Here is a 17692-nt window from a genome sequence, read left to right on the forward strand (position 1 = left end):
CCAGTTGGCACCATTGGAGGCGGGAAGGCAGTGGTATGACGTGTTTGGGATTCTGAGAGAGAAAAGTTGCCAGCCAGGAGTTCTTTGTCCAGCAAAGCTCTCCTTCAAAATTGAGGGAGAGTTTGAGATTTTCATAGAGAAATATTGAGAGACTTTGTTATAGTGAGACTTCCCTGCCAGAAATATGGAAGGGAGCTGTACAGGCTGAGAGATAAAGGAGAGAGAGGTCTGGAGGAGGGCACAGAACTGAAGAGTATTAGTAAGGGTAACTTAAAGGGAAAAAGAGAGGGAATGGTTCTGAGGAATAGAAAACAAGGGATGGGGTGTTTGATTCGAGAGCTGCCTTCACATTAATGACATTGAGCGTGAATGGAATAAACCCCTCAATTGGGGGATGCTGATTGGCAGAATGGATTAAAAAGTATGATCCATCAATGTGATGTTTACCAGAGACTCATCTTAGACCTAGAGAGACAAAGAGGTAGACACAAGGAGATGGAAAAAGTATTCCACAGAAGCTGCTGCCAAAGGAAAGCAGGGATAGCAATACTGATATCAGTCAAGGGAGACTTTAACTACAAGGAGGTCATAAGAGACAAAAAAGGACACATTGTGTTAATGGGGGGGACAGTTCACCAAGAAGAAATAGTCAAATGTTTATGCATCCAATCAGGGAATTCCAAAGTACATGGGAAAAACCTTGGCAAAACTGAAAGGAGCAATGGATATTTTCACGGTTATAGTGGGAGATCTCAATACACCACTCTATTCCATAGATAGAATAACCACAGGACCAATGAGGAAACTGAGAACCTAAACTATGTCATAAATGAAGTAGACTTAGAACACTTCTAAAGAGTGTTACATCCCAAATTACCAGGATTTACATTTTTCTCTTGTGCTCACAGAACATTCTCCAGGATTTGTCATATGCTGGGGCATGGGACAAGCCTTGAGAAACTTAAAATGAAATTATTCAGAGCACATTCCCTGGACATAGTGGAATGCAACTAGAAGTCAATAACCACCAAGGAACCAGAACATTCACAAATATTTGGAGGTTAAACACACTCCTGAACAGTCAGTGGGTTAAAGAAGAAGTTGCAAGAGAATTTGGTAAATATCTAGAGACCAATGAAATGGAGAACACATCATATCAAAACCTATGTGATGCAGTGAACATGGTGCTGAGGGAGAAATTTGTAGCTATAAATGCATACATTACAAAGGAAGAAAGGGCTAAAATTGATGACCTAATTAAACAACTGAAGCAGCCAAAGAATGATCAGCAAATTAACCCTAAAGCAAGTAGAAGAAAAGAAACAAAAAGGATTAAAGCCAGGAAAAATGACCTGGAGAACCAAAAAACATTAGAATAAATGAAACCAAAAGTTGGTTGAGAATATCAAGATTGACAAATCCTTTGACAAAGTAAAAAGAGAGAAGATCCAAATAAAACCAGAAATGGGTGGGGGGACATTATTGTGGATCTGAAAGAAATTTTAAAAATTGTAAGAGGATACTATGAACAACTGTATGTCAACAAACTAGGCAATTTAGAGCAAATGGATAGTTTCCTGGAAATACTTAAACAACCTAGACTGACATGCAAAGAAATGGCAGACCTCAACAAACCAATCACAAGTAAAGAGTTCCAGTCAGTCATGAAAAGGCCCCCTACAAATCAAAGCCCAGGGCCAGATGGCTTCAAAAGGTAATTTTAGCAGACTTTTGAAAAATAAGTGACATCATGCCTGTCAAATTCTTCCAAAAAATTGAAGAGAAAAGAACACTATGTAACTTGTTTTATGGAGCTAATATCACTGTAATACCAAAACCAGATAAAAATATTACAGGTCATTCTCTCTAATGAATATAGATGCAAAAATTCTCAACAAAATACTTGAAAGTAGAATCCCAAAACACACTAAAGGAGTCATACACAACGACAAAGTGGGGTTCATTCCAGGCATGCAAGGGTGGTTCCATATAAGAAAATCAATGTAATAAACCACATGAACAAATTGAAAGGGGAAAATCAGATGTTCATCTCAATAGATGCTGAAAAAGCATTTGACAAAATTTAGCATCCATTTTTGATAAAGTCAATTCAAAAGTAGTGATTGAAGGAAACTTCTTCAGTATGATAAAGGGCATACATGTAAAACCCAAAGCCAGCATAATACTCAATGGTGAGAGACTGAAAGCCTTCCACCTGATTTGGGAATAAGACGAGGATGCCCACTGTCTCCACTATTATTCAACAATATTATTAAAAGCTCTAGCCAGAGCAATCTTGCAAGACAAAGAAATAAAAGGCATTCAAATTGGGAAGGAAAAAGCAAAACTGTCATTAGCAGAAGATATGAATGTATATTTGGAAAATCCTGAGAAATTGACAAAAAAGCTATTTTTTATCTAATAAAAAAATTCAGCAAACTGGTGGGATACAAGATTAATGTACAAAAGTCAGTAATGTTTGTATACACTGGAAATGACCTAACTGTAGAGACAATAAAAAGAAATTCCATTCAAAAAAAAAAAAAATGCTGCCCAGAAGTAAATGCCAGATGGCTTCACAGGGGAATTCTAGAAAACTTTCCAAAATGAACTGACACTAATCTTACATAAACTACTTCAAAACCTCAAAGAAAATGGAACAATACCAAACTCATTTTATGAAGCTAAAATCAATATAATACCAAAGCAAGGTAAAGATGGTACAAAAAAGGAGAACTACAGGACTATCTCCCTCATGAATATAGATGAAAAAATTCTCAATATAATACTTGCAAATTGAAACCAAAGACATTAAAAAGTAATACACCATGACCAAGTGGGGTTCATTCCAGGCATGCAAGGATGGTTCAACATAAGGATATCAAATAATATATTACAACACATTAAATCAAAATAGAAAAACCTGATGATCATCTCAATAGATACTGAAAAACCATTTGACAAAATACAACATCCATTTTTGATAAAAACACTTCAAAAGGAAGGAATTGAAGGAAACTTCCTCATTATGATAAAAATCTTATATGAAAAAACCATAGCCAACATAGTACTCAATGGTGAGAGGCAGAAAGCCTTCCCTCTGAGATCAGGAACAAGAAAAGAATGCACATTGTCACCACTATTATTCAACATTGTACTTGAAGTGCTAGCCAGCAAAATCTGGCAAGAGAAAGAAATAAAATGCATCCAAATTTTAAAGGAAGAAGTATAACTGTCATTATTTGCAGATGATATGACCTTATATCCGGCAAACCCTGAGAAATCAATGATACAGCTACTACAGCTAATAAACAAATTTAGCAAAGTAGCAGGCTACAAGATTAATGCACATAAATCAGTAATGGTTCTATATGCTAGAAATTAACAAATTGAAGAGATGCTTAATAAAAAGATACCATTTTCAATAGTAACTAAAGAAATCAAGTACCTAGGAATATACTTAACCAAAGATGTAAAAGACCTATACAAAGAAAACTACATAACTCTACTAAAAGAAATAGAAGGGGACCAAAAGGATGGAAAAATATTCCATGTTCATCGATAGGAAGGCTAAGTTTCATTAAGATGTCAATTCTACCCAAACTCATTACAGATTCAATGCAATCCCAATCAAAATTCCAACAACTAGCTTTTCAGACTTGGAAAGCTAGTTATCAAATTTATTTGTAAAGGGAAGATGCCTCAAATTGTTAAAAATATGCTAAAAAAGAAAAATGAAGTGGGAGGACTTAAACTCCCTGACTTTGAAGTGCATTATAAAGCCACAGTACTCAAAACAGCATGGAACTGGCACAAAGATAGACATATTGATCAATGGAATTGAATTTAGAATTTGGAGATAGACATGCAGATCTACAGCCAACTGATCTTTGATAAGGCCCCCAAAACCACTGAATTGGGACATAAGAGTCTTTTCAACAAATGGGGCTGGGAGAGTTGGATATCCATAACCAAAAGGATGAAAGAGGATCCCTACCTCACACCCTACACAAAAAGTAACCCAAAAGTGGGTCAAAGATCTCCATATAAAAGACAGTACCATAAAATTCCCAGAAGATAATGTAGGGAAACATCTTCAGCTTCTTGTATTATGCAGCCACTTCCTAGATTTTACATCCAAAGCACAAGGAACAAAAGAAAAAGTAGATAAATGGGAACTCCTCAAGCCAAGAAGTTTCTTTACCTCAAAAGAATTTGTCAAAAAGGTGAAGAGGCAGCCAAATCAATGGGAAAAAAATTTTGGAAACCATGTATCTGACAAAAGACTGATATCTTGCATATATAAAGAAATCCTACAACTCAATGATCGTAGTACACACAGCCCAATTATAAAATGGGCAAAAGATATGAAAAGACAGTTTTCTGAAGAAGAAATACAAATGGCCAAAAAGCACATGAAAAAATGTTCAGCTTCACTAGCTATTAGACAGATGCAAATTAAGACCATAATGAGATACCATCTCACACCAATTAGAATGGCTACCATGAAACAAACAGGAAACTACAAATGTTGGAGAGGTTGTGAAGAAATTGAAAGTCTTATTAATTGTTGGTGGGACTATATAATGGTTCAGCAACCCTGGAAGTCAGTCTGACACTTCCTTAGAAAACTAGGTATAGAGTTACCCATTGATCCAGCGATTGCACTTCTTGGTGTATACCTGGAAGATATGAAAGCAGTGACATGAACAGATCTCTGAACACCAATGTTCATAGCAGCATTATTCACAATTGCCAAGAGATGGAAAAAACCCAAATGTCCTTAATCAGATGAGTGGTTAAATAAAATGTGGTATATACACATGATGGAATACTACATGGCTATAAGAAGGAAAAATGTAAAACATATGACAATATGGATGAACCTTGAAGACATAGTGCTGAGTGAAGTAAGCCAGGCACAATAAGAGAAATCTATATGCTACCAATAAGGTGAACATTGAAAAATGTAAAACAAATGTAGAATATAGGGGAGCTATTGATAGAGAGCAATTAAGGAAGGGGGAATGATAACCCAATGAGAACAGATAAGCAATCTTGGGTAAATTTAACATTCTGGGAATACCCAAGAACAACTATGGTCTGTTAATTTCTGATGGGTATGGTAGGAACAAGTTCACAAAAATGTTGCTATATTAGGTTATTTTTGGTGGGTAGAGTAGGAACATATGGGAAGTAAAGTAGTTTCTTAGGTTAGTTGTCTTTTTCTTACTCTCTTGTTAAGGTTTGTATGAAGTGTTTTTTATTGTATGTCTTTTTAATTTTTTTTGATATAGTTGATTTAAAAATAAGAGTTAACTTAAAAAAATGAAAAAAATATGCAGAGTCCCCTTGAGAGATGGTAGCAATTGCAGGGGTGTTGGGCTTCCCCACCTCAATGGTTGCTGATATGCTCACAGATATAGGGTAATTGTTTGATGGGCTGAGCCCTCTACCACAGGACTTGCCCTTGGCAAGACTGGTGCTGCAAATAGAGGCTAAGCCTCCCTATAATTGCGCCTAAGAGTCTCCTCCTGAATGCCTCTTTGTTGCTCAGATGTGGCCCTCTCTTTCTAGCTAAGTCAACTTGACAGGTAAAGTCACTGCCCTCCCCTCTATGTTGGATCTGATACCCCAGGGAATGAATCTCCCTGGCATAATGGAATATGACTCCTGGGTAGGAATCTAGACCTGGCATTGTGTGATGGAGAACACCTTCTTGACCAAAAGGGGGATGTGAAAGGAAACAAAATAAGCTTCAGTGGCAGAGTAACTCCAAAAGTAGCTGAGATTTTACTCAGGTGGGCACTCTTATGCACAATATAGACAAATTTTAAGTTCTAATGAATCAGAATAGCTAGCAGTAAATATCTGAAACTATCAAACTACAACCAAGAACTGATGAATCTTGAAAATGGTTGTATAAAAATGTACATTATGAGGGGTGAAAATGTGATTGGGAAAACCATATGGAGTACACTCCCCTTTGTCTAGTTTATGGATGGATGAGGAGAAAAATGGGGAAGGAAAAAAATGCACCCAGCGTTCTTTTTTACTTTAATTTTTATTCTTATTATTTGTGTGTGTGTGGTAATGAAAATGTTAAAAATTAATTTTGGTGATGAATGCACAACTATATAATGGTACTGTAAATAATTGAATCATGCTTTGTTTTGTATGACTGCATGGTATGTGAATATATCTCAGTAAAAATGAATTTAAAAAAAGATAGCTTTAGAGGCATTTGTTAGTAGGAAACAATATTCAGTCATCAATTTGCAGGGCTACTGTAAAAGATTTTGTTGTTCTGAGACACATTCATACTGTCCAACATTTTATAAACATTTTGCATTGCTATTGTGTAGTGTGATGGGAGAGGAAGTTTGTTCATTACAAAACTTCTACTTCAATGATAGCTGGAGAGAACTATACTTTTCAAAATGAAAGTAAACCCCAGACAGGCATAACCTTGAATATTTATAACTAGAGATGAAGATTTGTGATTTACATTTTCCAGTCCTCCCACACCCCTTAATTGAACAGATGGGTTTTGTACTGTGACCTAAAAAACACCTACCTTGATTACATGTTTTTGTTTTTTACCTCAAGCATGAAAATGAGTTTAGAATAATTGACCCGCTCTGAAACATCTCCTGTTATAATAATTCAGCTACATAGATATTGTGTAATGGTTTTTGTGTCTTTTAATGAAAAAAGAAATACTTGCATGTAGTTTTTAAAGTTCAATACTTCTGTGTTCTAATAAAAACTATTGGTTGCTTGTTCCATCTCTTTAACAATTCCTGCCCAGCTGAGACAGTCGTTTTCATTGCTTTTAGCTGTTGCATATAACATTTTCCATATTATTAAATCACACTTCAATTTTAGATATTACCTATTAATATGCTACTGTGGAAGATACAGATTTAGCTCTCTAGTACCACCCAAACTTGCATTTTTCACCCACTTCATTCTCTCAGTATTGTTAGTTATTGCACATTTATTGTTAAATCAATATTTCTGTTGCTAAGTGGCTATGTAATTATTATTTATAAGAAGAGCCATTAAATGTGCAATTTCTTTTACAATTTATTTTTATGTTATTAATTGAATATTTTGGGGAGAAGTTTTCTGTGTAGGAATAATAGATTTAGTCCCCAACTTTCTGCCAGAGCTCTAAAACTTCTCTCCTAGGTTCAACCTCAATAGGTAGTGTGCCAGTTTAGATATATTATGTCCCCTAGGAAAAGCTATGTTCTTTAATGCAGTCTTGTGAGGGCAAATATATTTAGTCTTGATTAGGTTGGAACCTTTGGATTATGTTGTTTCCATGGAAATGTGACCCACACAACTGTATGTGATAACTCTGATTAGATTATTTCCATAGAGGTGTGGCCCTGCCCATTCAACATGGGTCTTAATTAGTTTATTGGAGTCCTTTAAGAATGCTGGCACGAGTTCAGAGACTTGCTGGCTTAGTTCAGAGATGTTTTGATTTGCAGACTCCTGATGTTCATGGCAGCTGAGAAAGACATTTTGGAGATGGCAGTTGAAAGTAGACTTTTGCTATCCCAGAGTCTTTTCTGGAGTAGCTAAGAAAGAAGTAGCCTAGGGTTTTCCCTGGGATATGCTAAGACAGGACCCTCAGGTGCTTAGAGAGAAACATCCTGGGAGAAAGAACCAAGAGTGTACAGGAGCTGAGAGAGGAGTTGGAACACAACCCGGGATCAGCAGATACCAGCCATGTGCCTTCCCAGCTAACAGAGATTTTCTGGATGCCATCAGCCATTCTTCAGTGAAGGTACCCTATTGTTGATGCCTTACCACAGATACTTTACGGCCTTAAGACTGTAACCAAATAAACTCCCTTTATAAAAGCCAAAAAAAGAAAAAAGAAAAGAAAAGAAGGCATGTGGCTGGCATTTGCTTGCTCCCAGGTTGTGTTTCAAAATGGCATTCTTCAAAATGTTGCCTTTGGGTTGTTTTCCCATCTCTTAGCTGCAGCTCCTCTTCAAAATGCCACTGTCAGCTGCTCTCTGGTCCTTCTGTCTGTGGACTCCTTTATAAGATTCCAGTGATCCAATGAACACCCTCCCCCCTGAATGGGTGGTGTAACACCTACATGGAAATTATCCAATCAAATGTTTCACTCAGTTGATTGAGTCACATCTCCATAGAAACACTCATAGGAATCCAATCTAATTAACATTAATACATTTGCCCCCACAAGATTGCATTAAAGAACATGTTTTTTTGTGGGACATAATACATCCAAACTGGCACAAGCAGCATGTCAGTTCCAGAGGAACCTAACTAGAGGATTGTCAGATAATCTTGTAATCCAGTTACTAGTTATCCACTCAGAAGAACTGAAAGCAGGGAAATGAATAGATATTTTCATACAAGTTTTTATGGCAGTATTATTCATGATGGCCAGTGGATAGAGGTGGCCCAAGGATACATTGACTGCTGAGTGGAAGGATGAATTGGGCTATATACATATGATGGAGTATTGTGCAGCTACAGAAAGGAATGAAATCAGGAGGCATGCAATGAGGTGAATGAATCTTGAGGACAGTAGATTAAGCAAAATAAGTGAGAAATGAGAGGATAAATACTGTATGGTTTTACTAATAGAAATTAACTATAAAGAGCAAACAATGAGAATTAAATTCAAGAGAATAGGTTATAAGGAGATAGAAAGTGGGCAGAGGTTGAGCAATCAATTTGGGAGAACAGAGTGTTCTATAAAGCTCATTGTAAATGTCCCTAAATTTAAGCTCTTACAGCACTCACATTTCTTCTAGGGTTTTAACTATTATGTCTAAATTCTGAGATGCTGTGCTCTTTGTGTATAACCTGGTAGTTACCTGGAACTTTGGGTAGTTTTGTGACACCTGAGACTGAGTTAGAGTTCTGTAGCTCTGATAACCAGTATTACTCCATGCAACAACTTTTAAAGAAGCTGAAAAAAGATCAGACTTCAATTAGAGATATGAATGAAGCTGATCTGATTAGGAATAAGGTAAATCACAATGCAGAATAAGGATGATATTGTCTGTATTTTAAAACTTCAACTTCTTTGTGATACCAAAGGAAGAGATGATTATTATGTCCAAAACTTAAATTTTCTGTAGCACAATTTCTAATTTGACCTATGTGGTCAGTTTCTTTAAAAAACCTAATTACATGGAGTGTAGAACAGGAAATGAGATATTTTTATTCTGCACAGGTTATTGTATTATGCCGATACATACAAGAGTCTCTTGGGCAGAAAATTAAAAGAAGTATTTCTAAAGTCCCTTGAGGGACTGAGGAAAAAAATGTGGAACTATTAAACTTCACAACCTAGGGAATTCCTGATATTCTCTCAAGCATTATGGACTCTCAATTTAATATGCTAAGCCCTCAGCCTTGATGTTATGAAACTTATTTTTGTAATGGTGAAAGTAAGCCTACTTAGAAGTATGGCTAAGTGTCACTCCCAGAGAACTTCTTTTTTAACTTTATTTATCAAAAATATAAACTCACACACACATACACCAATAGTAAGTACCAACTCAGAGAAACTGAGAGGCTATGTTCAAGACAGGTGAGTGTCCAGCCCAGAATTCCACTGAGATGGCTGATGGCACAGAAAGAAGTAGCCTTCCACACCCTGGGCACTCTCCAATGTACTAGTTTCAGGGGATAACCCCTCACATACCCATGGCTGAGAGTGCCTACATGAGGCACTGGTGGGTTGAGGAGACAGATGACCCTGGAAGGGAGTGGTTTCCTATGCTCAGTGTAACCATCTTCACAGTTGCTTGGGAGACAGCCTTTTGCAGCACCAGGGCTGGGATTTTGTAGTTGCCTGGGAGACAGCCTTTGGAGGCCCTAGGGCCAGGACTTTGTAGTTGGCTGGGAGATAAATATTTAGAGCCCAGCAGCAAGGAGTTTCCTTGAGGGAATTCAGGATTTGACAGGCTTGTGTTGGAATACACTCTTGCCCCACAGAGACCCATTATGCACACAACATAAAGACATGGGTGCTGCACAGAAATGCTAGGAGCCCTCTCCCAATCTCAGGGATTCTTGAGCACATAGCAGAGAGGGACACTGGGATATTTGAGCTGGAATGTGAGACACAAGCACTAGAGGCCCTGAGTATTCCACCCCCAGACCCAGGAAAGTCCAGGATCATTGGATCCTGGAGAAGTCTCCCTGCCAAACTGCACATGGCATATCCCCGCAACCTTAGGAATGACAGTTCCTATTGCACATGGAAAATTGGTACACTGTTTGGGCCTCCATATCATTTGGTCTCCAACTTAGTACGTAAACAAATTTGAGAAATGGCTTAAGGTAAAATGTGACTCAGGAGCACCATCTTATTGTAGGACAGGAAAGTGCACTCCACCAATTTGTAGCTCTATCAAATTATAGATAAAGGTTCAAATAATCCTGCATACTCTAACAGAACCCTATCAAGATAAGGAAATTTAAGAGGCCAAAAACAACAGAAAATTACAAAGCATATTTAAAAAAAAACTAGAAGATATGGATACCCAAAACCTACAAATGAAAAACTCAGAAGAGATAGAGAACCTGGAGCAATTAATCAAAGAAATACTCACAAACATGTGTATTATGGCTCAGGTTATAAAGGACATGAAGAAGACCCTAGAAGAGCATAAAAAAGAATTTGCAAGAGTAAATAAAAAATGGCAGATCTTAAGGAATTTAAAGATATTGTTGATCAAATTAAAAATGTTCTTGGGGTACATAACACTAGATTTGAAGAAGTAGAGGACTGAATTAGGAAACTCAAAATAGGATGATGGAAAGTAGAAGCACAAAAGAAAGAACTGAAAAATTGGAAAAATTGGAAATAGTTCTAAGGGAAATGATTGCCAATATGAAGCACACAAATATAAGAATTATCAGGATCTCAGAGTAAAGAGCTAGGAGGAGTATTTGAATACATTTTTTGGGAAATTTTCCCAACCCTTCTAAAAAACACAAATATTCAAATCAAAGATGCCCAATGAACTCTAAATAGAATACATCCAAAAAACCTACTCCAAGACATATTCTGATCAGATTGTCAAATGCTGGAGAGAACCTATTTCATTGCTCAGATATAACCCCTCTCTGTAAGCCAAAATCTGTAAATAAACACACTGCAAACCTCCCTATGTAGGACATGACACTGAGGGTTGTAATTCTCCCTGGCAATGTGGGACATGACTCAGAGATGTGCCTGTCCCTGGCATCATGGGATTGACAATGCCTTCTTGTCCAAATGGGTAAGAGAAATGGAGCAAAATAAATTTTATGGGCTAAGAGATTTTAAATAGAGTCAAGAGGTCATTCTGCAGGCTATTCTTATGCAAGCTTCACCCAGACATTGCAAATTGCACAGTATGTCAAGCCCCAACCAAAATTATGCCTGGAAAACCTAAAGAATATCCTGGGCTTTATCTAAGACTCTATAAAAGTTTTACCTACTAACTTTATATTTTCAGAAGCTTAAAGCCTCCACATGGTTCCTATGCCAGATAATATGAGAAAACCAGAGGTTCTTGTCTCCCCAAGAACATCAGCCAGTTTCAGATTCATCTACCCCACAATGTTGACACCCCTTCTCTGTGAATAGAAACTAGAATGATCATTGCCCAGATATCACTGAAGAGAGAATGATCAAATAAGAGGGGTAAGTTGTAACTTAGAAGTTGTGATTTAACAAATGATTATTACTACTGATTCAATAAGTTTGTTTTTAATTTCTTGTGTATTAGAACAGCAGGAAGGATACACCTGAAATTGTTTAACTGTAATCCAGTAGCCTTGATCTTTGATGATTGTGTAATTATATAGCTTTCATCTTATGACTGTGAGATTGTAAAATCCTACTAACTGAAACCCCCTTTATCCAGTGTATGCATAAAAGAGTAAGAAAATAAGACATGCATAAAAAAATCAGATTGGGAATATGGAAAGAAAATGCCCCTACATAAATTATAGAAAAGAGTTAACAGTACTATTTTAATAATTTTTCATCAATTTTAAGAAAAGTAACAACTTTTAAAAATAGAATTTTAAAAAATGTGCTGTCATCAATTGTAACAAATTTTCCTAATGAATGTCGGTGTTCATGATGGGGTGTTGTAGGGGAAACCTGTATTTTATGGATGATTATTCTGTAAGCACACTTCTCTAACAAAATATTTTTAAAAAATCAATGTTGTCATATGTTTCATGACCTCATTGATTCTTACTGCTGTGTAGTATTCCATCATGTGTATATACCACATTTTGTTTATCCACTCATCTGTCGAAGGACATTTGGATTGTTTCTGTCTCTTGGCAATTGTGAATAACGCTGCTATGAACATCAGTGTGCAAATACCTGTTCATGTCACTGCTTATAGATCTTCAGGGTATATATTGAGAAGTGAAATTGATGGATTGAAGGGTAACTCTATATCTAGTGTCCTAAGGAGCTCCCAGACTGTCTTCCAGAGTGGCTGTACCATTATAAAGTCCCACCAACAGTGAATAAGGGTTCCAATTTCTCCACATCATATTCAGCACTTATTGTTTCCTATATGTTATAAGCCAGGCACAAAAAGAGAGATATGGTATGTTACCACTAATGTGAACTCTGTAAAAAATGTAAAATAAATAGTTTATATTGTAGAATGTAGGTGACCTTGTGATAGACAGCATATAGTGAAGGGGGAACGATAATCTAGTAAGAGCAGGTAAGTTATGGAAGGTAAACTTAATGTATGGGAAGGCTCAGGGATGACTATGGTTTCTTAATTTGGGGGAGTATGGTAGGAACAAGTTTTCAGAAATGTAGTAATTTTACATTATTTGTTTTTATTATTCCTTTGGTTATAATATGTTTATTTTCTTAGGGTAGGGTAGGAACATGTTGGAAGCAATATAGTTATTTTAGGTTATTTGTTTTTCTTATTCCTTTGTTCAGTTATGGTTTGGTAATTATCTTGGGGTATGGTAGTAACATGTTGGAAGCAGTGTAGTTACTTTTAGCTACTTGATTTTTCTTATTCCTTTGTTTTGGTTTTTAGAAATGCTTTCTTATTGTTTGATTTTTAATTTTTTGATAAGGTTAAAAATAAAAAGGTTAAAAAAGAAAGATCAAAGAGTTGTATTTAAACACAGGTGAATTTTAGCCATGTAAATTGTGCTGGTTTGAATCAATTATGTCCCCCTCAAAAGTCATTTTCTTTTAATCCTATCCTGTGAGTGAGAGAGTTAGTCTGGGGTCCATAAGAGAGTTCAGGTGTCAACACAGACCCAGTCATAGGGAGATGCAGACAGAAAGATGTTTAGAGATGCTAAGTTAAGATATGAAGTTCAATGTTTGCCCCAAAGAAGCTAAGAGATGGCCCACAGACACTTAAGAGAGAATCACCTTCAGAGAAAAAGAAAGGATGCTCAGGAGCTTAGAGAGAGAAGCTGAGAGAGACAGAAGCCTAAGAACATTTTGGAGAAAGACATTTGAAACCAGAACCTGGGAGAAAAGGACAATGAGTTGTCAGTCATGTGCCTTCCCAGCTGACTGGGGTGTTTCTGATGCCATCAGCCTTTCTTCAGTGAAGGTATCCTCTTGTTGGTACCTTAATTTGGACACTTTTATAGCCTTAGAACTGAAAATTTATAACTTATAAATGTGAATCCTTTATGATATTTTGCATAAGGGCAGTTTTAGCAAACCAGAACATAAATTGTACCAAAGAGTTAAAAAAACGAATTTCACATACAGCTACCATGTGATTATGCTATATTATTCCCAGGTGTTGACAAAGGGTTAATGAAAATACATGTATAATATATCTTATACATGAATATACATAATATGTTTTCGCATAATTCTCCTAATTTTCAACGTCCAGCCAGAGGAAATTGGAACCATATTGTGACAGGTTTACTGAAGAATGTCAAAGTTCATGACAAAAACAGAGGCAGAAGAGTAATTTTCAGAGGAAGAAGTTGAATTAGAAGAGACAGGGCAAAAAAGAATGTCTTCATGAAAAACACTACATAAAAGAGAGAAAGCACTCCAGAATACCACTTCCAGTGATATGCTGCCTGAACAAGATCTGCTAAATCCACAGGGAATCTGCAATTGGTGAAACTGAGAGTCTGCATTCTGAAACAAGTGAGTGAGTCTGCTGGAAAACCTGCAGCCATGCCACAGTTGGGAGAAACCAGGGGTTGGTGTTTGGAGGCAGATTACTTTAAAACCCCAAAATGAGCTGCCGATCCAGCAGTGAAAGCCATGCAGTCCAGCATGGCAGGGATTCCCACAACCCATGCACATGCCTCAGTATCTGGTGTGGGTTATAAACCTTTTAGACACCCACAACTAATTGTCCTGCAGCTAAGAATGCAGAGGTCTGCTAAAAGGAGGAAATTCCCATGCCCCATAGAGCCATTTTCTTAGAAAGATGGGGACACCACTGCATGGTGCTATGGCCAAGAGCTACACCACACAGCTCAGCATGTGGGAGTGCATCTCCCAACCTACACACATGCCTCAGTATCTGCCATGGGTGATAACCTTTTACACACCTGCAGCTAATTGTCCAGGAGCTAGAAAGTTGGAGGTTCACAAAAAGGGGGAAGTTACCACACCACATACTGCTACATTTTCAGTGGGCTGGGAATGCCACTGAGTGGTACAGTGGCCAAGAGCTCACCATGGGGACTCCACTCACCTGTGATGTAGCACAGTTTTCCCTCAGTGTATGCCCTAGGAGGGCAGGGCTTGGAAGAGGGACCCATGTCCCAGGGAATATACACCAATACCAGGGACTTGTGGGTCTTCACAGAGACAAACAGTTGGAAGACTGAACTGAAGGTTTGGACTCCTATAACAGCTTTAATTCTCCAGGAAAACCTGGGAGATTTGATTATTAAAGCTGCCATCCATTCCTAGCCACTCAGACACATCTCCCAATTTCACGGTTGGCAGCACCAAATGCATGCAGAAATTTTTTGCACCAGTTGGACCTCTTCAAGTTTTGGACCCCCAATCACCACAAGGACAAAGTTGGGGAGAACTGGCTTGAGGGGAGTAGGTGGCATGTGGAAACCACCTGCTAGTTAGTCAGAGAAAGTGCACTCCACGAATCTGTAGCTCTGACAAATTAGAGATAATTGTTCAAATAAGTCAGCATAAGCTAAAAGAAACCTATCAAGATAAGCAAATGTCAATAGGCCAAAAACTACAGAAAATTTTAAATAATGTGAAGAAACCAGAAGATATGGATAACCCAAACCCAAACCCCCCAAGTCAAAAGAACAGAGGGGGACATAGAATGTGACAGTTTGCATGTATTATGTCCCCCAAAACACCATTACCTTTGATGTAATCTTGTGTGGGCAGATGTATCAGTGTTGAATAGATTGTAATTCTTTGATGTTTCCATGTAGATGTGCCCAACCCAACTGTGGGTGATGACTCTGATTGGGTAATTTCCATGGAGGTGTTACCCCAGCCATTCAGGGTGGCTCTAAATTAAGTTGCTTGTGCCATATAAATGACAGAAGGAACTCAGTGCAGCTGTGAGTGAAGAGCAACTGAGAGTGACATTATGGAGAGAAGCTGAAGCCTAGAGAAGAATGCCCTGGGAGAAAGCCATTTTGAAACCAGTACTGGAGCAGCTGCCAGTCATGTGCCTTCCCAGCTAACAGAGATTTTTCAGATGCCATTGAACATTCTCCAGTGAAGTTACCTGTTCTAGTTTACCAATGCTCCTGGGATGCAAAACACCAGAGATGGATTGGCTTTTATAAAAGGGGGTTTATTTGGTTACAAGTTACAGTCTTAAGGCTATAAAGCATCCAAGATAACACAGCAGCAATCAGGTACCTTCACTGGAGGATGGCCAATGGTGTCTAGAAAACCTCTTTTAGCTGGGAAGTCATGTGACTGGTGTCTGCTCCAAAGATCTGGTTTCAAAATGTCTTTCTCCCAGGGTGTTCTTCTCTAGGCTGCAGTTCCTCAAAAATGTCACTGCTAGTTGCTCTTGGGGTGTTTGTCCTCTCTGCTTCTCTGGAACAAGAGTCTGCTTTCAATAGCCATCTTCAAACTGTCTCTCATGTGCAGCTACTCTCTCAGCTTCTGTGCATTCTTCAAAGGGCCCCTCTTGGCTGTGGCAAGCTCACTCCTTCTGTCTGAGCTTATATAATGCCCCAGTAAACTCATCAAGACCCATGCTGAATGAACAGGGTCACACCTCCATGGAAATTATCCAATTAGAGTCATCACCCCCAGTTGGGTGGGTCACAACTCCATGGAAACACTCAAAGAATTACAATCTAACTCTGATACATCTGCCCACACAAGATTACATGAAAGATAATGGCATTTTGGGGGACATAGTACATTCAAACCAACAAAGTACACTTTGTTGATGGACACTTTATGGCCTTAAGACTGTAACTGTGAGCTCATGTGTCACCCTTTGCCCCTCTCAGAGGAGCTGCTGCTGCTACCACACCCAGAAAGCACTCAGAGAGGCTGCCATTACCACCATGCCTAAGAATAAAGGTATAGGAGGTAAAAATAGATATAGAGGTAAGAATGAAAATGAATCTGAAAAGAGAGAGCTGGTGTTCAAAGAGGATGGACAAGAGTATTCTCAGGTAATCAAAATGTCAGGAAATGGACAATTAGAAGCAATGTGTTTTGATGGTGTAAAGAGTTTATGTCACATCAGAGGGAAATTGAGAAAAAAGTTTTGGATAAATACCTCAGACATTATATTGGTTGGTCTACATGAATATCAGGATAATAAAGCTGATCTAATTTTAAAATACAATGCAGATGAAGCTGGAAGTCTGAAGGTATATGGTGAGCTTCCAGAGCATGCTAAAATCAATGAAACAGATACTTTTGGTCCTGGTGATGATGATGAAATCCAGTTTGATGACATTGGAGGCGTGATGAATACACTGATGATATCTAAATTGAACACAACATTTTACATCCCAGTTTTTCTGAGGATTGTTCTACATTATGGATTTTGACCCCTAAAGAAGATTAAAATTTCATTATCATGAGTACAATTTGTTAAAGCAGACTGACTGGTTTGTTTTTAAAGTATTTGTGTTTTTTTAAAAACTGATAATGCTGAATTATGTTAAGTAAAATTCTAAACAATTTTTGTTCTTTTGATGTTATGGAGCTTATGGGTAAAAGACCTGTAACATCTGTTTAAAAATAGAAGAAAAAATGCATTGCTGCCTTTCCTACATTTGCCCTACACTCATTGTGGATTATGATAAAGCCCTCATTTTGACTAGTCTGTTGAATGTACAGAATCTTTCTGTATATTTCAGTTTCTTAGATGTTCTCTTGACATTTTGATATAATTTAAAGGGGACAGAAATCTCCATTTGAAGTCAAAATGAGAAGTGTTTTTCATATTTAAGCATCATGTAGCGATTTTACATTAATTTTTATATCACATAATTCTCTTCATGATCTTGTGTTGCCACCATAAACATCAACAAAAAAGCATTTCCAAAATGCAGTTTTTAGAATCTAGGTTTTAAAAGCAATTTTGAATGTATAAGGTTAGTAGTTGCAGTAATTAAAAACTAGGTGGCACCCAGTTATCTTAACATTAGAAATATTGATATATAATTGTGGGCAATTTGTTTATTT

The 17692-nt window shown here is 37.5% G+C and overlaps 1 protein-coding gene across 1 annotated transcript in view; it reads left to right on the forward strand.

Moving 5' to 3' along the window:
- Positions 1–16557: 16557 nt before the first annotated feature.
- LOC119505132 (eukaryotic translation initiation factor 1A, X-chromosomal-like) overlaps positions 16558–17692 on the forward strand; it is a 122665-nt gene continuing 121530 nt past the window's right edge. Inside the window, exon 1 of the mRNA XM_037797797.1 lies at positions 16558–16963. Within this exon, the coding sequence (XP_037653725.1) occupies positions 16558–16963 (406 nt within the window). The remainder of the gene's footprint in view (positions 16964–17692) is intronic.

Source organism: Choloepus didactylus, chromosome 10, assembly GCF_015220235.1.
Source record: "Choloepus didactylus isolate mChoDid1 chromosome 10, mChoDid1.pri, whole genome shotgun sequence".
Taxonomy (NCBI): domain Eukaryota; kingdom Metazoa; phylum Chordata; class Mammalia; order Pilosa; family Megalonychidae; genus Choloepus; species Choloepus didactylus.